Source organism: Zonotrichia albicollis, chromosome 11 (genome assembly GCF_047830755.1).
Source record: "Zonotrichia albicollis isolate bZonAlb1 chromosome 11, bZonAlb1.hap1, whole genome shotgun sequence".
In the NCBI taxonomy this organism is placed as follows: Eukaryota; Metazoa; Chordata; class Aves; order Passeriformes; family Passerellidae; genus Zonotrichia; species Zonotrichia albicollis.
This window is the reverse complement of record NC_133829.1, coordinates 8130394-8157642: the sequence shown is the minus strand read 5'-3', so window position 1 is coordinate 8157642 and position 27249 is coordinate 8130394. Positions and strand designations below refer to the sequence as shown.

Below are 27249 nucleotides of genomic sequence, written 5' to 3'. Positions count from 1 at the left end.
AAGGGGAAATTCATTGCGATCTGCGTCAGGGGAGAAAAAAAAACAAAACAAAAAAACAAACAAAACAAACAAGTAAAAAACCCCACCACGCTGGTGTTGGCAGGGGCCCTGCCGCACTATGGGGCCGGTGCCACCCGGGCTCGGAGCGGGCGGTCCCGGGCCGCCCCCGCGGCCTGCCTGGCCCCGCCGCGGGCCCGCCCGGCGCACTGGCGCATGGAGCCGGCCGGGGACGGCGGCGCGATGGCGGCGGCGCTGAGGGCGGCCAAGCAGCAGCTGCGGGCGGAGCTGCGGCAGCGCTTGCGGGCGCTCAGCGCGGCCGAGAAGCAGCGCCAGTCCCGCCTGCTCGGGCGCAAGGTGGGTGCGGACATCGGGCACGGCCAGGGCCGGGCCCCGCTCGCCGGGGAGCGCGGCCGGGACTTTCCAGGCCCTGCCGGTGATCGAAACCGTGACTCAGGCGCCCTTCCGCCGGGCGGGGGTGAGCTCCGCCTCGGAGCCTGCCCTCGGCTCTGCCGCGGCAGCGCCGGGCAGCGGGGCTGTGGCGCCGGAGTGACAGCAACGGCTGGCGGCTAACGCGGGGGTGCTGGGGACACTTCACCCCGGAGCGGTGGTCACACTTCTCAGTGGGTGCTGGGGACACTTCCGTGGGTGGTCACACATCACCCTGGATGCTGGGGACGCATCACCCTGGAGCGATGGTCACACATCACCCAGGGTGCTGGGACACTTCGCTCTGAGTGGTGGTCACACTTCACCCTGGGTGCTGGGGACATTTCTCCCGTGGGTGGCCACATATCAGCCCTGGGTGCTGGGGACACTTCATTCTGGAGCAGTGGTCATGCATTACCCTGGGTGCTGGGGACACTTCTCCCATGAGTGGTCACACATCAGCTCTGGATGCTGGGGATACTCTGGAGCAGTGGCCACACTTCACCCCGGGGTGCTGGGGACACTTCACCCTGGAGCGGTGGTCACACTTCACCCCGGGGTGCTGGTCACACTTTTCCCATGCGTGGTCACACATCACCCCTGGATTTTGGGGACAGTGGGGGCAGACTGCCACACGCCCCAAGCAAGGCTCCTCAGGTGTTTATCTCAGATATTTCACGCCAGCCTGGCTCTGGCCGTACATACAAAAACCCAGCCACTGCCTGATTTGGCCTCTTGTTTTATGTTCTGTCATCTCCCTTCTGTATCTTCCAGCGGTGTTTCTTCCACACAATTTTATTTGTAATATAATTTTCACACTCTAAAAGATATCAAGCAGGGTTTGCCTAACTGGTATCCTAGCACAGAGTGATATGGGTATGTACTTTTGAAATGTCCTGTTTGTGTTTGGATTACACAGTTTTTATATAGATGTATTTTATCATTTTAATAAACATAATAAAATTTTATTTTGCAGTCACTGCATGTAATAGAGCACAGTCCTCATTTTTTTTGCAGCACCAGCGGGTACTTCTAGATGATCTACATTTATATGGTTATTTTCCTGCCAGAGGCTCTCAAATAATTTTATAGACTTCATTTACTACTAATGTGTAGCCACTTCATGAGTGGGATGTGGCAGCACAGAAACTTTGAAGTTGTAGGAAGTTTTAACTGGAATTCATATAACCCTTTTTTTCCTTGGGAATGCTTTTTAAAAACATATCTATATGTAGTGTCCTACCCTCATGATAATGCTTTTTAGTAATCATTCATCCTAGACTTAAATCTCTTGAATTTTAGCAAATACTGGTATGCATCCCCTTCAAAAATTCAGAGTCCTCAGCCAACTTTTAAGCACCTAGCCCATGGAGTACTGAATTTTTAGGAGCCCTCAGCCTTTGTCTAATTGCTGCTGATAAACACAGCAACACAGCACTCATTCCTTCTAGTGAGAGTACTCTAAAAGATACAGCCTTTGTTTTGCTTAAAAGAAGGCATCAGGAAATATGACATAAATTGAAATTGTCTTGCCCTTTTCTTAATGTGACACAAATTGAAAATGTTGAGCTTGCTTGGGACAGAGTGGCTCTGTGTAAGTGGCAGAAAGTAGAGTTGGCTTCCTCATGGGAGGTAGCGAATACAGCAGGCATGGAGGAATTTTGGAACAGGCTGAGAAAATACTTGGAATTATATAAAGCCAAAAATGTAGCTTTGTAGCATACATCAGTGCTTGTAGCTAATTAAAGCGAGCAGGTTATTTTATAACACCTGAATAATATTTTTAGTGGAAAAATCTCATTTCAAAATAATCTTTAAATTCAAAATGAAATAGCTTCACAGGCTGACCTAGCCACCAGTATTTAATTAGCTTCTGGGTGATTATTCTTTTTTAATGCTTATGTTCATGATTAAAGTCATGCTATTTGCATGCTCTGATTCTGAAAAAAATTGCCGTCAGCTGGTGAACAAAGGACAGATAATATTTGTTAAGCGTGGAAATTTTTTCAGTCTTCTCAGAAGCTGCTCCGAGTCATAGCAGGAGCATCTACACAATTCTGAGAATATCTGAAATTGTGTCTTCCTGCTCGCATGTGGGTTTACATCTTCAACCTCATTTTTGCTCCTTTACAGCCTGATTAATGTGTTACTGGATACATCAGAGCAGATGGGACCTGTGTGGTGCCCAGAGCACACAGCCCTTTTCTGAAAGTCTCAGTTTCTCTCCTCACCAAACCCATGAGAGGATTTGGCTCTGGAGGCCCTCAACATGAGCCACAGCTCTTTTCTGGAGTCTGCAGTTGGACTAAACAGTCTGCTTTTTGCAGCAAAAGCTACTGTGGAAATTCTGGTCTTTTGACTTAATCCTGTGGAAAAAATCCATGTGTAGGGTTAGGCAGATAGAAAAGGAAATAAAATATGGTTTGGAATGAAGATGTTTTTGTGGCCAGGCAACACATGCACCATCATTTAGTCTGGAGTGTTTTGTTTTTTTTTTTTGCCTTACAAAATTCCATCTGTCTTCTGAATATTTCACTTGGGTTTTTAACTGCTGTGATGGGAAGAAAATAAAAAATGTAGTGAGAACCATATATTGACTCAGATGGGGCATTTGTATCTCAAAACAAGGCCAGGGCAAAGGCTGAAGCTCATAAGAGTGAGTTACCCTCCAGTTATACAAACACTGAGCAGGGCATCTGGTGATCTCTGCTCTGTAGACAGTAGAGAGTTTCTCAATTGTCTGATATTTTTAATAGATTTTTATCTAAGTGTGTAGAGTAAGAGTAAATCACATTTAAATGAGTAGGGGCACATTTATACTTTTGTCCAGATGTAAGTGACAAAATGTATAAGGTGCTAGAGACTAAGACAAGCTTTTAAAAGCCTCCTTTCAAATTTTAATGTGGAATTCAGTCTGGAATGGGCAGAGACAAGTGAGGTATGTCTGCTAACACTTTTTCACCATATAAGGATTTTTTATTTTCCCTCCTATATTCAGCCTTTTATAAGCCCAGCTCAGAGTCTCATGAAAAGCAAAAAATGGCAAGGCCATCCTTCCTTGGAGCTTTGAAAAATGTGCAGTAATAAGATCACCTGTTAGAAGCAGGTGATGTTGGAAGTCATGTATCTCATCCTGCTGGAGGGAAGACATTCAGGTTAACAAAAGAAAGAGGGGCCTGTTCTTGGAAGACTTTGTGCTCCTCACTCATCTGCTCAGGAGCTGATTTTCCTTTGAGTTATTATCACTGAGGCACTTCCACTCTGCCTGGGCACAGATGAGAGGTGCAGCCTGTGAAAAGGATGGAAGGAAAGGAATGCTAAACCCTTGTATAAGCTGGCAGTTCTGGCCTGCTGTATTCTTCTGCAGTGGTGCTTGTTGGGCATTTGAGCATGTCTGCACTGTTATGGCACAAATCTTTAGAGGATTGGAAGATTGTCTGCAAAATTGTTCTTGGCTGGCCCAAACCTGTGTTGCAGTGTTTAGTTCACTAGATGCAAAAATTCGCCTATTTTGATCTTGCTAATGGTAGAAATGTTGGAGTAGGCAACAAAGTCAATTTATTCTCTTTATGATGCATCAAACTTTGTATCTCTACCCTTTTCAATGAATATTTTGTGTTAAATGAAAGTAAGTTGATCTTTCCAAAAACTTTTCACAAACCAGTTGTGTCAATTTCCCATGTAGGTGATTGACCATCCCAAGTACCAAGAATCCAAAAGAATTGCAATTTTCCTGAGCATGCCAGATGAAGTTCAGACAGAAGAAATCATTAAGGACATTTTTAAGCAAGGCAAGGAGTGTTTCATCCCCCGTTACAAACCTCAGAGCAATCACATGGACATGCTGAAGTTATCAACAGCTGAAGACATGTCTTCACTTGCTTTGACATCTTGGAATATTCTTCAGCCCAGTGATGATGACACTGCAAGAGAGGAAGCTCTTGCTGGTGGTGAGTATTTTATTGCTGCATCATGGGATTGCTGAGCAAGAGTAGCCTGGAGGCTGGTAGGAAATACTTTGATAGCAAGAATGAAATTAAATGTTACACCTTGTTTTTATACACTGTAGAAAGATGCTCTTTTCTCTTGCCTGTTTTTCTCTACCCTGTGCCACCCCAATGACATGCCAGCAGAGCAGGAACGCAACTGCACTGATCCAGCTGAAAGAAAACTCAGCCCTCCACCTAAATCATCTTCTTGGTCTGATCCATGAACATCCTCAGCACAGTCTCAGCCAGCATCATGTAGAGGCTTGTGAAGGAAAGAGGGGTAGCTGGGGGTAGCTTAAGCTGCCACTGAAAGTCAGGGGATTCACAGGTCTAAGATGTTCTCTGAGAACTTTGGTTTGTGCTGCCTGAAAGGCTGGGAACTTCTCAGGTGATGCCCATAGACTGAGAATTTTCTGAAATCTTTGATCCTGCAAATTGTGTTGCATGGATGAATCACAGTGCTGATATGGAACCTGCCCTTGTAGAACAGCTCTCTGGACTGAGACCTTAGACTGAAAATAAAAGGACTTTCTTGGCCTGCAGTCTTTTCTAGCATCATTCTCTCACATTTTTATTTTGACCTTATAATGCTGTCTCAGACACTGAATTCTTCATAGGGTTGAGAATGTACAAGTTAATTAAGATCAAACTTATGTGTGTGTGTTTTGATCCCCAAATAACCTATCTCTTAACCTAAAATTCCCCAACTCCTACTTGTAAACAAGCTTACTTTTTGTGTATTTGCAGTGATTATTTGCATTCTTTTTGTAAACACTTTAATGTCTTCTCAAAACATCTGCAGAAATGTTTAATCTTATTAATGGAAAAGTTGTGTTGAACTCATGCTTTAAACCTCAGCCTAGGAAGATTTTCTCCAGGTTGAAATTCACCATGCAGACAGCTTCCACACCTCACACACTTGCCAGCTTTTTAGTGCTTGGTAAAGGAACATAACATTTCTCTGACTCTGTTTGATTGATCTTGGGCTTGTATTTGCTTTGGGATGCCAATGTACTTTTCCAGAACACTTCACCATTTTTGTTTCTCTTTTATTTTCGGTCATTACCTCTTTCCTAATTCAGAATCCTTTCTGTGTCTACATTTTAGCTAGCAAGGGATTTCACTGCCTTATACAATCATCTTTTTTAAATTTAATATTTAGCACTGTTTGATGTTTTGCCAATGTTTGTCAAAAAATTGTGTTTATTGGTGGGATTTAGGGACTTTTGAAGGTAATAAAAAATATCCAGAGTTCTGTTGACTGAGCTTAGTTCAGGCACTCTGGACAAGCTTTTGTGCTACTGGTGAGCTGCTGTTAATTGAATTTAGCCAGTCTGTTGTAGACATCACAGAGTAAACACACAATTTGAGGTATGATGGGAGCAAGGACTTCCAGTTATAGAGTACACTGAGATGTACCTGGGTGCCAGACAGTGAAGATGGGAGAGGCAGGAGCACACTTTGGTACCTGGCTAGTTCTGGAGCTGCTGCTTCCTTCTCTGCACCAGGCTGTGGGCAGAGAGCAATGCCAGAAGGGCTCCTGTGCTCTACAGAGAGGTGCCAAGAGACCAGCTGTAAGAACTGATGTATGTCCATGTCAGACTTGTTCTGCCTGAGACTCAATATTAGTCTGTTTGTACTGTTGGTACAGTAATTTTGGAATAAGGCCATTTGGATTGGAAGTCAAACCTTGGTCCTTTATCCTGGAACAGTTTTTGTAAATTAGAGAATTAGTTTAGTTTTCCTCCACTGTTGCAGCATCATATACACACTACCAGTTTGTCCCCACAGAAACACACACTTCAACCCAATATGCCTTTTTATTCCTTTTGCTATATTTTTTGTCACCTATTGTATTTTTTGAACTTTGGTACATTTGCAAGAATGCAAATTGCCTTGCTGCTACATCCATCCTCCATTGTTGGAATGACGCATGGATGGCACGTTTGTCTCAGAGATGTTATCAAATACTTTGGTGATCTGAGGCATTTACATTGTTGTAAGGAGATAACATGGTGTTACATTAGCAATGTTCCCATGGCTGGCATAAATTACTATGTAATTTCCAAGAAATAGCCTGCAGGTACATAAATAAGCCATGTCATTTCTGAGTGTATTCATTTTGCATGACAAAAAACTTAAATTCACACAGTCCATAAAACATCAGGCATACTTACTGTTAAGAATAGCTCAAATATAAGACTAGGTATAATTTTTGCATAGAGTTTCCCAGTCTTTGGTACCACTCATGGGCAATGTTGTATAGACACAAGCCTTCCTTTTGGAGATGGTCCTTTTTTCTGTTGGACCAGGTTTGCCTCTTTTCATCTTGGCAGTAGTCACGTCACACGGTGTTGGCATAAACAAAGATCACTGCTTTGTGGTAGGAGAAAGTCTGTCATCTTCTCTACCATGTGTGGGTGTCCCATTGGCATGTGAGAAGTTGCTTTTGTCAGGCTATATGGACACAATAACAGAAAGAACAAAGGTGGAAGAAGTTCAGATAATTTGGAGTAGGGGTGTGTGTAGGTGCATGACTTGGTTAGTTTCCAGCTGTATCTACTGAAATACTTAGACAACTTCTGGGGCAAGCCAGTGGTACATTTTCCTAATAAGTACCAATTCCCATTTTTATCCTTGCCCATCAGAGGTATAAATGGGTTTTGCCCAAGGTAATACTGCTGATGAAAGTCCAGGCAGGTTGCAGTATTTGTTTACAGAAGTGTAGAAACATTGCACAACTTTGCAAGGAGTTAATCAGATAAAACTGTACTCCGTGTTTGCTTTTTTATCAGTACTCCTACAGAAGTTTAAAGAACATTTTGCCAGCAGCTTCATTTTCAGTGTGGTTTAGGGAGGTGTTGTGATTCACTGAGCTGGACATGGGTTTCCTCATTTGTAATGTTATTTATTATTACCTAGACCCGCTCTGAGAACTATGAGGGAAAAGCTTAGTTATTCTTTTGAAAAAGAGATTATTCTTATTGGGACAAAAAAAAAAAAAAAAGATAAAAAGACTAGGTTGAGTGTTTCCATATGGTAAAATTCTTGGAGATTTCTTTGAAGGGAGGCATGTGGCCAGGGATCTCAGGTGGAAGGCTTGGACCTGAGCAAATATGCTTAAGTGTTCATAACTGAACTATTGACTGGTAGCTGAAGATATGCAATAAATCATAAACAACTTTTCTAACATTCATCTGCATGATGGGAGAAGGGGGTTTGGCCTAAATAGTTTTCTTGGCCAAAAAATGAAATGTTATTAGCAATGATGGTTCTGAATCTGCTTACTGTAATGGATTGGGATGTGCTTTTCTAAGAAATGCAAGAAATGGGATTATGTGTACAGACTTAATTCAGCCTCTTAATCTCTGTCAATTCTGCCCTGGTGTCACAGTACATTGTTACATGGTCCTTGTCCCACAGGTGTGAACTCCCTCAGAGATGAGCCCAAGTGAAATGGTCTGGGCTCTTTCACAGAGGCAGAAGATGAACTCTGCTTGCTGTTAATGACTGTTCTAAGGAGTGTCTGCTCAGTGGTTTGCTTTCTCCCTGCCCAGGTTAGAGCTGCAGGCCTCTGTACTGTGCATTATTCAAACCTCAGGATGGAGATCTGCATTTCTGTATGGGCTCTTCATCACTGCACCATTCAGTGACATAAAGGTATTTAGTGGTATTTGCTGATGGAGAAGCAGCAGCAGAGGCTCAGGTTCCTGTTGCAGCCTGTTTTGCAGAGGAGCTGCCCCCAGTGAATACAGACTTGTTTTTCCAACATTAAGTTTTCTTCTTTCTTTCCTCCAAAAACAATAATTTTCCAGATTTGTCTCAGCCTTGAACTAAACTTCCTCTTTCAAGCTTTAGTTTCTCTACCACTATAATGTCACTTTCTATCCTTCTGCTCTTTGCCTGGCTTCTCTGAAACTCCCTCCTCAAGTGTCCTTCTCTGGCCTTTCTCACTGTATTCCCCACTTCCTCCTGCTCTCAGTCCCAGCCTGTCGTTTCAGGGGCAGCTGGGCCAGCATAAATAGCTTGTCCCTGCCAAAAGGGAGGAGATCATGTGTTTTGTCTTCTTTCACTTGTCTGCTTCCAGACATACAAGATTCTCCATCCCAATTTACTCATTTCCTTCCCCACTGTGCTGGCTTCTTTCTCTTTTGCCTTGGCTTAGAAAAACTTGACTTTCCCCACTAAATAGTACAAAAGACATATTTTATGATTGTTTCTTTTGGGCAGTGCTTGATTAAATAAGCTGCTGCTCTTTTTCCTCCTCTTGGTCCCCACCCATCCTCTCCTGTGCCTGCACAGATGGCCCTGCAGCCACGTTGGGACCTCTGCTGTGAAAGCAGTCTTGGTTAGGAGTAACCCAGCACCAGCAGGAGTTTCTTCTCAGAACCACCACACAGGTTTGGACTGATGCAATTGAAGGAAGCTGATGGCGAGGGATTGTGAAAATGGGTGCCATGCCAAAAAAGTCTCAGTGAAACTTCAGTCATCATTTCCTTCCATGTTTCAGTTCCCAGTCTTGCCCCAGACAGCAGGAATAGCAGCAGCTAGTGAAATGAAAGTTCTTGGGAGTCCTCACAGCTGAGATGGGTCTGGCAGGAGGAGCTGAGCCTGCAGCTCCACGTGCTCCATCTGTGCACCAATACCAGCTTGAGGAGTTTTCCCTCTTGTGTTTTCAGCCTATTTCTGCCTCTCTCTGGTGAGCTGGATCAATCTGCTGCTCTGGGTGAAGATTATTCCCCTCCTTTCCCCTCTTCTGTTTTTATTGGGATTTTTTGAACCCAGATGAGTGGATCCAGTTTACCCTGTAAAGCCAGATCAGTGCTGTGTGTGGGGAAGGGGGAATGAGGAGCCAGGATGGAGGGAACATCCCCTGTGGCACAGGTTCCTGGAGAGAGTCATGGGGTCATCATGCAGATGTGACTCCAGTAGTGGCACAGGGAGGGGGGCACCTTCAGAGAGCCCCAGAACTCGCCCTGACAGTCTCTCCTAAGCCTGTGCCAATGGCAGCTTTTCACACATTTGCAGCATTGCATAAGCCTGGCTCAAATGAGTTTGAACTGTGCTGAAGCCCCATCACCACCAGTGAGGGTGCTACCAGTGAGATTTCAAGTTCCTGCTACAAGGCATGGAGCAACAGAGCTTCTCTCCTTTTTTTTTTTATTTATTTATTTATTTTCCTAGCTGTGATCTTGGAAACCAGTGAACCATTCTGCAGGAATAAAACAAACATAACCCCCCTGCTCCCATCTCAGTTTGGCATAAGTACCCAAGCTGAAAAATGTCAGCATTTGACAAAATAGCATCTTATATGTACGAATGCTGAATAATCTGCTGCTACTCAACTACAGCATAGTGCATTTTTGCTTTGAGAAATGAATGTATTAAGAACAAGGGTTGTATTTTGTAATTTAGTTTGGAGACTTCTGGCATTTTCAGCGCTGAAAACTTTGGTGGCCTAATGGTCACAGCATTTGTGTTGTAACTTCAAAATAATAAGTGCAATATTAACTAGAAAATCAATGCTTTCAATGACAGTAAAAATTTATTGTTAATAAAAAAAGATCCAAATTTGAAATAAAATAAGGAAGTACTAACATATGTCTAGCAGCAACTTCTTGCAGCTTTGTTTTCATATAACCTTTTGAATGTTGGCTTTTAAGGTTAAGGTAGTTTTATCTTTCTGCCCTTTTAACTTCCAGAACACTGTGAGGCTTGCTGTAGCATAAATTACAACAACCTGCTGGCAGCAGAAACAGACAGGGACAGCTTACCTGTGTGATGGCATTTAGTTTATAAGGGTTTATATCTGGGAACATGATTCTCTTACAAGGAAACTGCTGGCTACCTCTAGGCTACAGTTCCAAACCTGGAGTAGTTTGAAATTATTCCTGAGCGACCATTAACCCTGTTAAAAACTTTGCCATCAGGATTTGCCCTGCAGAAGCATTTTTGTCTGCAGAAACTCTTTTTCACCTGTCTTTAAATTCCTGCTATTTATTCATGCATTCAGAATTCTGCATTTGCTGCCAGGACTGATGGCCTTGTGATGCTATCAGTATTCTTAGTTATTCCAAATTTTAGCACAGTTCTTGAGAAGTGTGACTGAATTGATGGCAGCACAGTCTTAAGAGGAATAGGTTTGACTTAAAATTGCAAAATAAAATGGGATTTTAAAAAAATATAATGGGTTCCTCCCCCACCCCCCAAAAAACATGCACCAGAAGTGAGAGGATTTTGAAAGATGAGGCACATTAGAGTTTAGAAATAAAAAACACTTGTGAGTAAAAAATGCTGTGGCTCGAAGGAATAAGGAAGGTCTATTACCCTACTTCAGCTGTCCATGAAGGCATAATGGGACCATACAAAATGATGCTAATAATTCTGAAAAAAGATATGTAGTAAACAATGCTCAGAGGTAGCTGGGAATATTTAAATGAGCTATATGCAGATAGGAATGTAGCAAGAATAAATGAAATATGGGTATGTGAAAAGCAGAGATGTTAAATGTTTCTGCTTAGGGAAAAAAATCCAAAAAAACATACCCCAAACAAGATTGTAAAGTGATTGAAGGTACTATTAGATTTTCTTTTCCTCTGGGAGACTTGATTAAAACTTGCAGTACAAAATACGTCAAGGGATAGATTATAATTTAAAATCTTTTTACACTGGTCATAAAAAGAAAACCTGAGAGCATGGCACAATGCAAAATTGAAAATCGAGGCTTAGCTGCTAATGTAATTTACTTTTTAATGAATAGATTTAAAGTTTGGAATGAACTTCTGTTTGGAGACAATGATCCATAGTATTTTTGATATGCAAAAGAAGAACAAAATTCAGTGCAAATGAGGCATTAACATTCTGGTCATGAATTTTGCTGTGGAGAGAGGATCCTTCCCCTCACAGTGCAGGATCTGGACATTCCATACAGCATCACATGTTTTACAGAGTCAGGAAATCTCACAACTTGGAGCTGTATAGCACTAAGTGAAGGATGTTCCTACCTCTGCAGCTGCAGCGCCCAGATTATTGCCTTACAAACAGGTTCTGGTTTCTCTTTCCAGCAGGCATTTGGAGCATTCCTCTAAGCATCTAATTTTATTTGTATTAAGCCCTTGGCTCTGCTGCCTTCCAACAGCTGTGAGTTGTACTGGTTAGTTAGTTGTAATGTGAAATATTATGTTCCTTATTATGTTAATATTAAATTATCCTCCTGCGACATGTGAAATATTATGTCCCTTGTATTCATTTTAAATTTGCTGCTTTCAGTTCAAGGGATACTTCATTTTTCTACGATGAGAAGTAAATAAGGATATTTGAGTTACATTCTTTTTTATTATTCATTGTTTAGTTGCACTTGTACTGTGAATACTACTGTATTCTTTTCTATCACACTTTGACTGTTTTATTTTTCTTGTAGTGAAGCTTTTCTCTAGGAGTTCCAGCCATTGCTTTTTCGGCATTTACAATCTCTCTGATGTTATTCTGGAAAAAAAAATGCCTGGGAGAAAATTTTATGCCCAGGTAAAGAAATACTGTGAAATGCCTGTAGTGGCACTGGAGATGTTAATTCTTTCTGTACAAACCATAACACTGCTTTTCAGATCAGCTCACTGGGCACATCTCTCAGAGGTTTCCACACCAGTATTCCACAATGACACATCATTACAAAAGGGCCTGTTCCACTAGTAAAGATCTATAAAATAATTTTATATCATTCCATCCTGCTTGTTCCTTAGCAGGTAGAGCTAGGAAGATGCTTTCTTGGAGATAAAACATTCCAGGTGATAGCAAGTTTTCCTCAGGGTTTTTCTGCATCCCAGCCTTCAGCTGAAAGATGTGTGACTCCATCCCAGCGTTGGGGTTACTCTCCCCTGGAGCTGCTCTCAGCCCTTCCCTTGAGGTCTGCACCAGCTTCCAGAACTCTCTGGAGCAGCTCAATAATCAACACTTCATTTGCTAAGTGAAGGCAGACACTTTTACCTGAGTTTCTCCCAGTGCTTCTTTTCAGAAACAGGTATGACACAATACAGAGACTTTTTTTTTCAGGCTTTAAAAAAAGTGCTCTGAAATGCAAAAGTTCATATGTTTTTATGGTGTTGCTTTGTAATGCTCTTTGGTGTCCTTGTGTCCTGAATCTCCCTTGTGCAGACTAAACCACGAGCAACCACGTGTGGTTTAATGTAATACCACCCATGCCAGGGTGTCCTGCAGTGAACCTGAAAGGCTGAGAGCTCTGGAACACTACAGCTTTTTGCTTCCATAAAGATCATTAAGGCTTTAAAAGACTGTTTTTCCTTGTAATCATCTTAAGTGTCACATCCACATTTGCCTTCTTGCAGAAAACTCATCAAAACAACTGAAAAGATTACTTCTGCTGTAATCAATTAAAGTTTGAAGAGACGTGAAAGCAACATGGGCAAGGGCCTTGAAGTCATTGCAAGTGACTCTCAAGGGTTTTGTTTCAAAGGGCTAATTTTGCTCCAGTGAGTGTGAACAGTAGCATTGTCATTTTTTTTCATGCAGTTTCCTAGAGACAGGAGCCTTTGAAAGGTAGATAAGAGGTGAAATTCATTTCTGGAGTGTGGCAGGAGCCTGTATAACTCATGCAGGAGAAATGCCAATGTGCAAGTATGTCTGGCTGCAGTAATTGTCCAAACAGACATCTTTGTGTCCCTTTCTTTTCATGTTTTGGGAAGGAAGACCCAGCACCAAGCTCATCTCTGTGCACACACTCTGGGGAGAGGAGAGGAAGCTTTTCCCTGCTGCCCTTTCCTTGTGCCCAGCTCTGTGCTCCCCTCATCCCCTCATCCCAGGTACCATCTCTGGTACTTGCTGCTGAGCAGATTCTGCTCATGAATCTGGCAGAAATTTGTGACATTTTTTCCCCTTTCTTTTTCCTAGCATTGGTGTACTGCCAGCTTAGTGGGCTATTAAATCAGGTCAGCACTTTTCCAGCTACAAAAGATTTGTTTTTCTGGCACAGTTAATCCCTGCTGGTTTTGCTGAGATTCAAAATACACATTTATTCCTGTGGATGTGGGAAACTCCTTGGACTGGCCCAGAGCCCACTGGCCTTCAGGGAGCAGGACACTCATGGTGAAAGGATAGCTCTGGATCTTCACGTTTGGTGTCATGCTGCACTCAGTCCCTGCTTGGGCTAGCTGTTGTGTATGTGAGATGGGAATTTTTGGGATGTAGATGAGGGCAGATTCCTGTTCAGGAGTGACATGAAGGCTTTTGCCGGCAGGTGTCAGCATTCCATACATTTACCATGGAACATTGGTGTCATTTCGGCTGCTCTCCTATAATTAAAATCTCACCCAGCCATTGCTCTCTCACACACAGGAGAGCAAATGCTCCAGCCTAATTTCCCATAAAAATTGAGGATTGAAGTGAGGGAGGGATAGGATTCCAGGGAGAACTGGATTTTTAAACTGTGCAAGCTTAAAAAGATAAAATAAAATCTTGAGATGGAAGAAGCAAGATTTCTCAGCTGTTGTGGTGATAACACATTTGACAGCAACTGTGAAGGTGCCATCACCTCCCAGCCAGCTGACTCTGCATGTACAATAAACCCTGCCTGTAAGCAGCCTGATATTCCCATCAATGGTGTCACTCCTTACAGGAGCCAAGTTTTCCAGGTTTTCCACTGACTTGGAAGTTGTTGTCCCACCTGTTTATGTTTCATGAGTAATTCTGCGTATTTTGTGATAGGCTATCTGCTGAGTGAGTCAAAGGGTATTGGAAATATTGGTAGTGATGCATAAAGTATTGAAAAAACCCCAGATGATTCACCTCTGTCTCATTTTGACTTAAAAATACCCAGACAAAGTATGCAAAAGAGCTGCAAGAGTGAAGACATGCACGTGTATCCAGTGGGAGTATTCAAATGCATGCTCAGGCAAACACCATGGAAGTGTAGCTGATAAAAAAATAAAGAAATTCCCATAAAAACACAAAGATCCTTGTATTTTAGGATGCAGCAGTATTCCCACATAAACAGTTCAAGCATCAATGCTTTGTGAGTTTCTCTGAAGGAGCAGATTTGTAGTCAGCATTTGCTGATTTAACAAGATATGTTGATGTGCTGTAAAGTGGCTCTAATGCCATTTCTCCTCTCTTTGGAATTGCTCCGTGGTACATCTGGTTTCAGAGTATTTTGGTGATTTGAAATCACAGGAGAATCCAGGTGCAAGCCTTGGAACCAAACATTTTTGATTGCCCATGTTTTCCCAATCAGACTGTGCTCACATATATGAATATCAGAAACAGATTAAGTCATTTTTCACAGACTGATGACTGGGAAGTTCTAAGCTATTTTTTCCCTTACTCTGAATTTGCAAAACCAGACATTTTGTGGGTGGCATTGAGTGATCATGTTTTATTTACAGGGCTTATGCAGGCTCAATGAATAATAGTGAAAAAGAAAAATACTTTTCACATTTTCTTTTAGGTGGGGCTCTGAAAATGAGACTCTAGTCCCCATCTTACTGTAAGTTAAACCTCAGGGGAAATGAGTGTGATGGTTATAGCCTCACACAGCATTTCCACATTGTGAAACCAGCCAGAAACACAAGTCTTAGCCTTGTACAGCACCTTCTCTGGTGAAACATGCAAGGACATTTATCTGTGGAGCAGGATAGGTTTGTTTGAGCGGGGCTGACAAACTTTAGTTGATGTTGTTCACTGCACTTAGCTTGTCAGATGTACTGGCACTAAACCTGCAAGATTTTGGTTTAATTCAAAATCAGAGGTATTTACTTGAGCACAGCTCACAGTAGCAGAGGAGCTGATCAAGCAGCTTTATTATGTGTTTTTGAGATTTAATAACGGGCAAGTGACTGCCACTCAGTTGTTTTAAACCTTTATGAGTGATGGCTATCATGTAGCTTCTCAGGGAGGCAGATAAATATTTTATTATGCTGTAGTTCAGCAGGGCAAGTGTGAGCTGTGAAGACCAATGTTTCATGCTGACACAAAGCACTGACATGGATGAGCAGACAGATAAACGCTGAGTTGCTCAGTGCTTGTTTGTAGATTCTGCTGATGGTTCTCTTTTCTGCAAAATATTTTATTCAAGTAATAACAGAAGCTGTCTGTGTCATGCCAGCAGCATGGGCACCAGGATTGCAGAGGAGATAGTCTGCTTGGCATCTGTATGGCTGTGAAAGGTGGGGTATGGGTGTGCAAAATGTTCTTTGGAACACAAAAGGAGACAGCACCTTCCTGCTGCCTGCAATTCCCATACACAGGAATGAAAATAAAGCAATTACCCCTGATGTTAGGAGCATTTCTCCCTGGAGGAGTTGAAGTTTTGAGGACTTAATGGTGTGTCCCATAGCAGGAAGCTGTGGATGGAGCCTGTGAGATTTGGATACTTTGATTTTGATTCCTGTGCTGGGTACCTCCTCTGGCTCCTTCTGAAGCAACACCCTGAGATGAGCTCAGTTGGTCAGAGCATGGTGGCTGTGATGCCAATGCTGTGCATTCAGTCCCTTTGTGGGCTGCTCACTTAAGAGTTGGGCTCAATAATCCTTGTGGGTCCCTTCAGCTCAGACTGTTCTGTGATTCTGTGACAACAGGTGTCTGTGAATAGGTAGAAAACAGTGTCCTGCTGATGTAGTGCACAATTAAATGTGTTTTCAAAGGGGAAACACCTGGAGGAAAAGCTACTGACTGCAGTTTAAAATGAGATGTTTTTTACTCTAATATGAAACACAACTTTTAGTCTTGTTAGGTATCTGTTTGGGACCTTAAGGAGGCTACAAAATGAGAACACAATGAGAGCTTTGTATGAACAACCAACAGCACATAACTACAAGAGAAAATAATTCATTCCTCTCAAACTCACGTCAGTAATACAGGATATTTTCATGTAGTTCCCAAGGTGGGTGCCCAGAGAAGTCAATGGGGCAATGTCAATTTGCAGCAACTGAGGATGTGGTCCTTCATGTTGGAGCTTGAGTTTCCAAGGAGATGAGAATTCACACTGAGCTTCTGACACTGTATCATGTAAGCAAATAAGAATTATCAATTAAAAGTTTCCTTTCTTTTTAAGAGATTGTATTTGCATTTTAGCAGACTGGCTTGGGTCAAGGCAAGCAATGTTGCTGTTTATGTCTGCATTCCTCTGAGTTACTGGATGTGCACCTCATTGGGTTTGGATGAATGCCTTTTTTTCAAATGTTTATGAGTTGCAGCAAAGGATAATGTTTTTGTCTCCTTGGACATATAACTTTTTCTTCTCCAGGGGTTTGTGGGGGAAAGAGCTTGTTTCCTCTGGAAGCAATCCCAGCCCTTTGGGAACCATGCACCTCAGCAGGGTCTGGATCAGATCTGTAGTGAGCAGATCTGGCATTTCCCTCTTTGATCATTTACCAAGAGACAAGTGAGAGCAGAGATGGTGTGCTCAAAACCCAGGGCAGGTTTTTTCCAAAGGGCAGAAACCTTTTTATCTGGAAGGAAACAGTAAGTGTTGGTAACCTCAGGAGTGGTGCTGGGGCACCCAGGATGTTCTAGGAGAAACCATAAAAGGGAAGGGATTGGTTTTTCTGCAGCATAAGTGAAATACTTTTGTGGAGTTGTTTTCCCCTAGATCTGGTGATTAACTCAGACCACAGTGTTAGGTGCTGTGTAAATACAGACAGGATGGTAATCTGTGCCCTATAGAGTATGTGTTGAAAGCACACACCTACCCAGAAGGCCTAACTATGCTAATGTTGACAGTAATTAAAGTTGCAGTGATGACTCTGTCATTAATTAGAAATTTCTGAGTTATTCCAGTCCATTGGCTCATACACTGCATGTCACCAAGACTAATACTTAGATATTAGGTAACTTAGATAGGTAATACTTAGATAACTCAAGTGATTGAGTTGTTTTTTTCCTCTCTGCCAGGGTAGCAGATATGGAGGCAACATATGGTTACTGCACTCTTAATTCTGGAAAGTAAGGTTTTCCTGAAACAGGGTTTGCCTTTTAATCCATTGTGGTGTTTGCTGGGTCAGAAAAGGACCAAAGTAAATTTTCATTCCTTGTAATCAACAGCTTTCAATTACTCATGAGCTCAGCAGAGGTTTTGCACAGCTCTGACATTGTTTATGGTGGCACAGCAACATGAACACTCCTTTCCTTTAAACAGAAAGCTGTTCTTGGCCTGGTTCTTCTGCTCCTGCACCTTATGAAATCATTTACATCTGAGCAAAGCACGAGAGGGGTGGTGTGTGTGAAACAGAACCAACCACTGGAAAACTCATTCTTGCCTGAGGTACCAGATTGTGAGGATCCAGCCATCCTTGTGGTGATGGAGTAAACAGTGCACACACTTCTGTGCTTCAGGGGAAGCTCAAACTGCACAGCTGCTGCTGTGAGGAGCAGCAGCAGTGACATGGAGCTGATCGCTGTTGACCTCTTGTAGGCTCAGACAGCATGAGCACGGTTCGTGTGAGCTCGTTGCTGTTCTTCACAGGCATACAGGAGCTGCTGCAGCTCAGCCTCTGCCCCATCCTCTGTCTCTGCTTTTGAGGAGAGGATCAAAAGAGTCCTAGCTCCCGCTTTGATGGGTCTCAGGTGCTTTGCTGTGCCCACAAAGCAAGTGGCAGCAAGGGATGAGAAGTGGGGATGACAGAGTGTTTCAGTTTCAGCTTCCATTAGGAATGTCAAGCTGTGCAGGGGGAGATGAATGACCCCTCACAGCGAGTGACAACAGCCTGGTGGAGCCCCTTCGAGCCTGGGAGGAGAGAGCCATGCTGGCTGCTCCTTCTGAGGGCAGAACAAGTCCCCAGCAGTCTTTACATGACCTGTATCTGTGCAGTTTGATGGACCCTTCTATAATTAACCATTGTCAAGAACACTTCTGAAAATGCCGGCTGGCATTTCAAATAGGAACATCAGATTAAGGAGAAGAGAGGTAATGAGGTGCAAGGAGAAAATCCTTCCCTGGGGAACAAATCAAACCTGATACCATCATGGAAGGTAATGAGAAATGCACTGCCAAACTGAGGTTCACTGCGGAGGAAACGAAACTGTGTATTCTTATTTAAAACACTCAGAGGGGATGCTGATGCTTTAGTCTGCTGGCTGTGTCAGGGCATGTGCAGCTTGCACACCTGCTTCTTGAATGTAGTTTTGCCACACATTTAATTTCTTGAGTCCTCGGGCCAGTCATTTCACTCCTCTGTGACATAAGGTATGTCTACATCATTGTAAGGGTGTCAGTGCAAACAGAGTGTGCCTGTGCACCCACAGGACAGGTTCAGAAGCTGTGACTGCATCTACACTGCCAAACAACACAGGGATAAGTGCCACAGATACATCTTGTCCACACTGCACAGACCTTGGCCTCTCTTCTTTTGTCTGGAGGAGTCAGACCTGTCCCCTTCTGCCTTTACTGCACATGTCAGTCTTGTCCCCTGGAGCAGTCATGGGTGTCACCTGGTCCGGCAGTGCCAGACACTGTGCTGACAATTAAGGTATTGACCACCTGTGATCCTGTAAATCAATTTGTTTTCTGGCTGTGCTGCATTTAGCAGTATAAATGAAGCCTGTGTGGCCGTGTCAGCATGGCTGTGTGCCCACACTGATAGATAAGTCAGGGTTATTATTTCACGCATGGTGCTACACACTTGGAGCAGCTGTAGCCACAAGAGCTTATGCCATAGATACACTGAGTATTAGGTGACTGTCATCATAATTACTAACCTTACTGGAATACCCAGTAGCTTAAAGTGTGCAAGAACCATGGATATTCTCTACATAGAAGTTGGAGCAAAATGTTGTTGCTTGAGACAGTGTTTTCAGCAATTTGCAGATCGCATGCAAGTTTTCCAGGAGAAGCACAGCTCACCTGTAACAAAACTCTATTGACTGTGGATGTGGTCACAGGACCCTTGGGGATCCAGGAACCAGCAGTTAATGTTTAAAGACACATGGGGGACAGTGGACATTGCAAGGAGATGGGCAGATGTCAAACATGAGACTTCCTTAACATGTTTGATGAGGCACTAAAACACCTGATGTGGTGTTGGATTTTCAAGGATGCCATTTCACACAGTGGGCTGTAAGAGCAAGGGCTGTGGGATGTTAGGACAGAGCAAGCACAGAACTGAGTGGCAGACAGTAATCCTGCAGGGCTGGGAGAGCAGGGGAGCATGAGGACCCCATGCCACAAGGGGCACGTTCTTATCCTCAGCTGTCATCCTGTTGATGTACCCTCAGTGCTGATAACAATCTTAAGTGTCTGCAATCTTGGTCTCATCTGTGTCACCTCTCTTCCTGTGACAGCTCTTCCCCCACACTGCCACAGAACCACAAGAGGTTTTTTCCTCCCCAAGTTACATGTCAGGGAAACATTTAGTCCTTGCAGCTCTCTGCCATCCATTCTAGATCCTGATACAGGATTTGGGACTAATGCTGCTCGAGCTGCCCTTGGGCTTCGTGCAGGGTTAGTTGTGTCATTTTTTCTACCAAAAGTCTTGAAAGATATTTTACTTAAACCATGTGCAATGTGAGTTGCATGGATATCAGAGAACATGTTGTGAATCAGAGAAGGCAGTCAGTATTGCTGTGCTCCACAGAAGAAAAATATAAGGGTAACTATTACAGTATTTACAGCATAATTCTTCATATTGAGATTTTCATAAGCTTATTTGAGTTCTTCAACATAAAACCCCCATGATTATAGAGGAGCCAGCTTGTTAAGAGTCCCTGTTTCTTCGGAGAACCCAGAGGAAAACAGTGCTTTAATACATCTAAATTCACTTGAGGCGCCTGATGATATCAGTTAAACTCCACAGAAAATATATTTCTTCCCTTCACTGTTCTTGCCATTTCCCTCTTTCCCTAGTGTTTCCCCTGACTTGTCTTCTTCGTGTCTCTAACACAAATGTAAGGAGAAATGGCACCTTTTTTGCTCTGCAGATTTGCCCCCTGTGTGCTTTCTTCCTGCCAGCAGCAGACTGCAAATGTTTCCTGCTTTTTGTCTTGAGAGGCACCTGGAGTGAAAACGACTGAAGCAGACTGTGAGGCAGAGTGTGTTTAGTTCTGTGCATCATGACTGATTGGAACTTACTGCTTTCTGGGCCACCTGAATACCTCCACAGGGCTGATGTGAGGCAGGTTGTGGAGAAAATAAGTAGGAGTAACTTGGGGAGGATTTGAGCTGCAGAATCTATTCCTGACCTTGCTAGCAGGGAGCTGGTTGCTAGGTCCTACTCCACAGGCCTGACAATTGGCAAGACCAAACTGAGGGGATGTGATGTGGTATGTCCCAAATTATGTACATGGTGGTACCATTAAAATGGCATCTCTTTTCAGGGAGACCATGATTCTTCCTTTGGGCCTCTTTTTCTCTTTGTTTGCTGTTTACTGTTTCACTCATTTCACTGTTCTCTGAATCAAAAGTTGACTGCAGTGTGTAAAACACCCTGACTCCTTTTTAATCCCACCAGTGTTATTCTGTGATCTGTTCTTTGGCTAATTCTCTCCCCTTGCTCCCCTGACCTCCTTAGAAAAACTGTGCTTCTTGCTGGATTTGCAAGATTGATGTTCTCTAAGCATTTTGCACTGTGTTGCCTTGCATATTTTATATCAATGTTCTAATTAAGACATCAGGCCATGATGGATGAGTGTTCATGTCAGTGACTCTTCTCTGAACAATGAAGAGTTGAAGGAAATCTCCAGGAGCCTGGGAAGCGTGTGCAGATGAGTTGGTTTTATGTGAACTGTTAACATGCTCTTCCAGGCAGAGTTTGGAGTTGTTGTGTGATTTCAGGTGGGATTCCCTCTAAACTGAAAAACTCTGCTTTGCTCTGGCTTTTCCAGTACATGCTCCCACACATCTCCTTCAGTGCTGGGCATCATCCCTCAGTTGTATTAAAAGCAGCTCAGCCCAAAATGGCAGGAAGGATTAGGTGTGGACATGGAAAAAGCAGAAAAATACCTGACCAGGTCCAAGCTCTGGTGCAGGAGCAGAGTCTGGTCACAGAAAAGCTGCTCAAGGCTAAGCACTGTTCCTGTAAGAAGGCAGAAGCAGTGGACTGAGACTCTGCATTTTCTCTCTTTCCAGACTCGTGTCAGCTGTCTTTTAGTCTGTGCTGCCTTTCCACTCCCTGCCCTTCTCTCACTAAGTGTCTGTCTGCTACAGCAGCAAGAAATAAAATACTTTCTTTGCTTTGTGAAGGGATTAAATGGGATGTTCCTGGGTTCAGGAGTCAGCACCAGGCCAGTCCAGCTGATTTGTTTGGAGAATGTCTGTGCAAGACTTGTCACACTGAACGTGCCCGCCTTGCAGAAGGGACAGGGATGTGCAGCAGCCTCCGTGCCTGGTGGCCACTGCTCGTGGCAGTTTCAGTGATGGGAATCAGCTCCTGAAACAAGTGTGCAGCCAAGTGTAAACTGGACATGGCTCCCTGGCATGGTGCTGATCACATCCCCTGACAGAGCAGGAGCAAACCAAGAGCTCTTGCCTTTTTATCTGGGGCTGGTTGGTGGGGTCTTCTCTTGGAGTTTCCAGCCAGTCCAGGTCATTAGCAGCTTATGCATTTTCTTTCAGCTTTTTAACTGATTTGCGTTCCAATCAAGTGCAATCTCACCAGAATACTGGAAGGAGGGCAAGCAGAACGCCTGTGTGTGCTGCTGGAACAACAGAGGAAATTGCTGGAGGCTGAGAAGGAAAATCCTCTGGGACAAAAGGAGCCTGACATCATGAAGGGACAAGCCTTCAAATCTTCATCTTGGTTTAGGAGGGCAAATTGCCACTTTCAGAATATATTGTATTCAAGGATTTTTGGGTTTGGAAGGTCAAGAGAAGGTTCATGTCATCTTACAGTGGTGTCAAGAAGATGTCTCCCCTCTCTCCTACACATCTTTTCATCCTTTTTTTCCTTTTCTATTTTGTGTCTGATGTTGAAGTTCATTTGATTTCTGATTCCTCTTGCGTTTAATTTCCCTGAGTTCAGCCTCTGTCTGATTTAGAGTCATAATAATTTGTATTTGGAAGTGTGGGGTTAAAATGATAAAATAAATTTGTCAAAATGCAGGGTTTTTTTCCCATCCAGCTTTTCAAGATTTAATTATTTTTCAGCTGAACTAGTACGCAATTGATAGATGAAAATGTAAATTTACAGATTTAGTATTCAAAGTATTTTTTGTCTGATCAAAGAAAGGGAAGCATTTTACAAAACACAAAGCTTGTGTTCTTGCAAATGTCTGAAGTTCTGTGGTTGTAGTCAAGCCATCAGGAAATCCACAGGGCATCCACTAATGCTTATTTCATTTTTCTGCAGGAGGTCTTGACCTTATCTTCATGCCAGGCCTTGGATTTGACAAAAAAGGCAACAGATTGGGAAGAGGGAAAGGATATTATGATACCTATCTTGAAAGATGTATGAAACATCCCCGTGGAAAGCCTTACACGATTGCTTTGGCTTTTAGAGAACAGATTTGTGAATCAGTGCCTGTGACAGAAAATGATGTTCCAATAGATGAAATCCTTTATGAAGACTGCTGAAAGTGTTTTGATACCAACCTACCTCCAGAGCAAGCAGCCAAAAAAGGGGTCATATCCATCAATCATGTTTTTTTCTAATTGTCATGTATGGCTTTGGGACCAATAAAATACACTATTTGTGTTTGGGGGGGGGAACCTCCAAAAACAGTGTAACTGTGGTAATAGTAGTGAGGATTGTGTTGATTTGCTTCTAATTAGCAAATGTCTGGAGTGAATTCTTATTCTAGAATCAATACAAACAAGAATGAGTGACTGTTTATTACAGTAAGGACCATTTCTCCTCATAATATTTTTGAGATACAAGCTTCTAGATACTAAGGAGTTTTATTATTCTGGTTTAAAAGTGAACTGCCTAGTAATGACAGTTCGTGATCCATTCTGGAATTAGATACTTGTAGTGATAAAAGTTCTTAGTACTTAGATATTGTGTGCATCCATGAACAAAACAAGGAATTGATGGAGATGTCTTAGAGTAAGCTGGGAAAAAATGGTGATGGGGAAAAAAGCCTTAATTAATTTTAGTCTATGCAGTAATTTTGACTGTTTACTTGGCTCCTCGCAGGTGTCTTAAAATAAAGGGAGTACCTGTTAATAAAGAAAGATTGATGTCCATAACTTTGGTATGTTCTTTCCTTTATCTGAATGCAAGATTGTAATGTGTTCTAAAACGTGGTCAAGCAGTTCTCTATTCAGAGACAGCACTGTTTTGGTAAAATAATATTCAAAATTACTTTAAGTTCTCTAATTTTGTACATTAGCCATTCATAATGTCTCAAAATACTGTGTGGTGCTATGGTAAAAAATGAGAGATGCTGAGAATTTCTGAGACCAGGTTTTATGGATGGAATAAATTTTTGGGTGGAAGGTTGGTTGTTCTCTGCTTCTCAAAACAATCGTGAAAATCCAGATGAAAAAAGTGAGTTTCCTCTGCACACTGTCCTTGTGGTATAAGAGCACAATATTTCCAATCAGGCTCAATCAAACTTCAGAATTTTGTGTTCCTTCTTCAATGCAACCTCACCTTTTCTATGCATGTTTAACTCTTCCCTCAATCAATAAATCAGTGCGTTTATTTTCACCAAACTACTCTGTGTCATCATTTAAAAAATCCATAAAGTCTCAAGGATCAGCTCCAGAGTGGAAAAACCTTAAGGCTTACACAACAGCAACTGGTTTTGTGAACAAAACCATGCCTGCAGCACGTGTGAACATTTTCTTCTCTGAGTGCTTGTATTCAGTGCTGTTTCCATTCTGCAGCTACAGGAGCTATTTAAACTTTTGGCTCTGGGGTGAGCATAGGTTTAGCATCTGAGGTTTCTCTGGCCTGTCCTCCCTGGTGCTTCTCCATCCTATGTAAACCAAGATCTCTCTGGCTGGGATGAAGATCTCTTTGCTGCTGGCCTGCTGGGCATCCCACCCTTGTGTGCAGGAGAGCTGCACTTGGGAGCACTTTGCAATATGGGCTGCTCAGTAAAGTAGTGGTGATCAGAGCTGCCTTCCATCCTTCCTTATCACACTGAGTCACCTTGCAAACAAAAGGGGTGTCTGTGGGTGCACGAAGGGTGGTGCAAGCAGAAATTGAGGTGGCAGCATCAGTGCTGGTTTTGGGGTGTCCCCCAGGCCCTCTCAGCTCTGAGCAGTCCCTCACATGAGGGAGAGGGGGTCCTGCCATTCCAGACCTCTGGGGAATAAAAGTGATGAGAAAATCAGACTTTTTCTTTTACAATCTGACCTTTTTCTTTTACAATCTCTGTCGTGTCAGTATTTTATTCCCTTCTTCTTTTCTAAACTTCCATTAGCACATGGAGAGCAACAAAACGAAGCAATGGGGCAGGTTTGGTGTGTGGCAGGCCTTGTGTGTGGCAGGCCTGTTTCTGGGTTTGTCTCCAAAGCTGCTTGAGTTCATCTAGCACATTAGGCTCAGCACTGTGCCATATGGTACTGCCTGCCACCAACATCAACAAAGCCACGCTGAAGCCAGTGCTGGTCACAGCAGAAACCTGGAACCTGCATCTGATACATGTCTTAAATGCATATATAGGTTAGCTTAGCTCATTCTATTAGCTTTTGATCTTGCTGTCTGAACTTTGATTTATTCACTAGAATTAGGGCTGCTTGGCTTGTAGGTGTTTCACTAGGGATGATAGCAGGTGAACAACTGTGTGCAGAAAGGGCAGCATATGGGGAAATGGCTTCAGAGCCAGCACTAGCAGCTGTACAGAAACAAAGGGCTGAGAGACAAGGACTTGGTTTTGTTGTGTGAGAGTTCAAAATAGGAGGGGGAAATGTGAAAGACAAGATTCTGGATGCAAAATCCAGGCCCTCATCCAGCACAGCCGCAGACAGGCACCAAGCTTTGTCCTTGTGGGCTCACTGGAGTTGCTGGAACTAATTGGTGTAGAAAAAGCAAGCAAGCTTTGAAGGTTTTCAGGACTTGAGGCAATGAGTGTCCCCAAACTTCTTATGTCTCAGATCACTTTTCAGTCCCTCGTGCAGCCATTCTCTCCCACTTTCAGTCCAAACTGCCCTTTTGGCTACAGCTGCAGTGGGAAAGGATGAGGAGACTATTTAATGTACTGTATCATTGGGAACCAGAGGAGCTGGTGCTTTGTTCCCTGCCTCTCCTGAGTCAGGAGTTGATCATTACAGGCTCATCAGCCAGGCTGGGGGAGCTGCAGGACCCTGGCTGATGCAGATAGCTCTTAACATTTAGCTGGTGGGGATAGTAAAACGATATTTATGTATATTGTCTTGAGAATCATGGAGCTAAATAAATGTGGCAGTTTTCATTTGACATTCCCAGCCTTGCTGCTGTCGCTCAGGGTTTTTCTTTTTGCCACAGAACATGAAATCACTGTCAGTTTGATGGTATATAGCAGTGTTCCTGAAGCACAAAGGTTAGGGGGGCGGGGGGCGCGTCAGGATTATTTACGTTTGCTATGCATGAAGTGGCACTCAGGGAGCGAGGCAGGCTGCCAAGACTGCGAGGAATCGGGGCTGTCTGCTTGCTCTCTTCTATCTCTCCATGCTGGATTGTCAGGGCAGGATTTATAAAAATTGCTTCAAAACAGAATCATCTTCCCTCAAACGGACGTGCCCCCGTCTGGCGCAGCGATTGCCATTATTGCCGCTCTCGTGACAAAGCGTCCATCAATCTCCACTTTGTTTATAAACAAATCTGCCTGCCCTGCATAAGGAGTAGATAGACTGAGGAAAAACACCATTACCAAAGGAATAAGTTAATTATATTTCAGGATCTCAGTGGGGGATGCTATCTCAGACTATTCAGTACGATCTGACCAGTGGAGTTATAATTAAAAAATGTCCCCAGGGAGGAGCTTGTAAATTATTTACTGAAAGGGGCTTTTCCAGGCTCTTTTAGTTTAATTACACACTCTGGAAGAGAAAGGCCTCAGAACTAAATTAACTAAGATGTTGAAATGGCTTTGTTAAAATCATGTTTACAGCTAAGCAAGTGGGTGACTGTGGGCAAGGTTCAAATATAGGACAAATCTTTGTAAACTGACATTACTCATGGTTTAAAAATCATACGGAAAGCACCAAAAAGTCTGAGCATAGAAAATGCAATAGTTTTGTCCAGTATTTCCACTGGCCTCAGAAGGCTCAGATCTGACAGTGCCTCATGGCCATTTCCTTTGTGGGAAGGGAACTGACTTGTATGGGTTTTTCTGTAGGCTACAGAGGGAACTGGTTGCACTTGGTGATCTTACAGGTCTTTTCCAGCCTGAACAATTCTGTGAGTTCATGATTCTAAGCCCTAGCAGAGGGAGATGAAAGATTAGAGGTGATGGAGAGGCAGAATAAGAGGATGCTGGGACGGTCTGAATTTTCCATCCCTCTCTCACCATCTAGGACATTTGAACTCAAAACAGCCTGGTTAACCCTTAGTGGAAGGTGGGCTGAGTGTGTCCCTTGGTGCTGAGGGACAGGCAGATGTTGTGACCTTTTCAAATGTGTGGGTGTAGACAGCTGGCATGATCTCTGGTCAGATGTGGAGAATGGAAGTCAAGAAAGCTCCCCCTTCATCTCAACCACTGACTCATTGCTTGGCCAAGGAGGAGGCATTATCTAATATCTGTTTGCTGAGGCATAAGACAGCCAGGAATGCTCTATCTGCCTGCCTGTTGATGCCAAACTCTGTGTATGTAATGCCCTTTCAGCTGCAGTTGCCCTTGAGGTTGTTTATTTCTGAAAAGCCCCACGTCTGCTGTGGCACCTTCACCACAGAGCCAGGCAGGGCTGCTGGGGCCCACATACATTTATGGGCACTTCTCTTCACACTGGGGCTCCTTTTTCTTTCAG

General features: G+C 43.2%; 1 protein-coding gene across 2 annotated transcripts; it reads left to right on the top strand.

Moving 5' to 3' along the window:
* Positions 1-213: 213 nt before the first annotated feature.
* Positions 214-24009, top strand: MTHFS (methenyltetrahydrofolate synthetase). 2 transcript variants are annotated; one of them, XM_005483429.4, is made up of 3 exons: positions 214-354; positions 4112-4376; positions 22703-24009. In XM_005483429.4, exons 1-3 carry the CDS (start codon positions 214-216, stop codon positions 22924-22926), a joined length of 630 nt encoding a protein of 209 aa, XP_005483486.2. In that variant the 3' UTR covers positions 22927-24009. The 2 variants fall into 2 exon arrangements, with proteins under 2 accessions (XP_005483486.2, XP_074405350.1); XM_074549249.1 differs by lacking the exon at positions 22703-24009 and adding an exon at positions 21970-22680.
* Positions 24010-27249: the final 3240 nt, after the last annotated feature.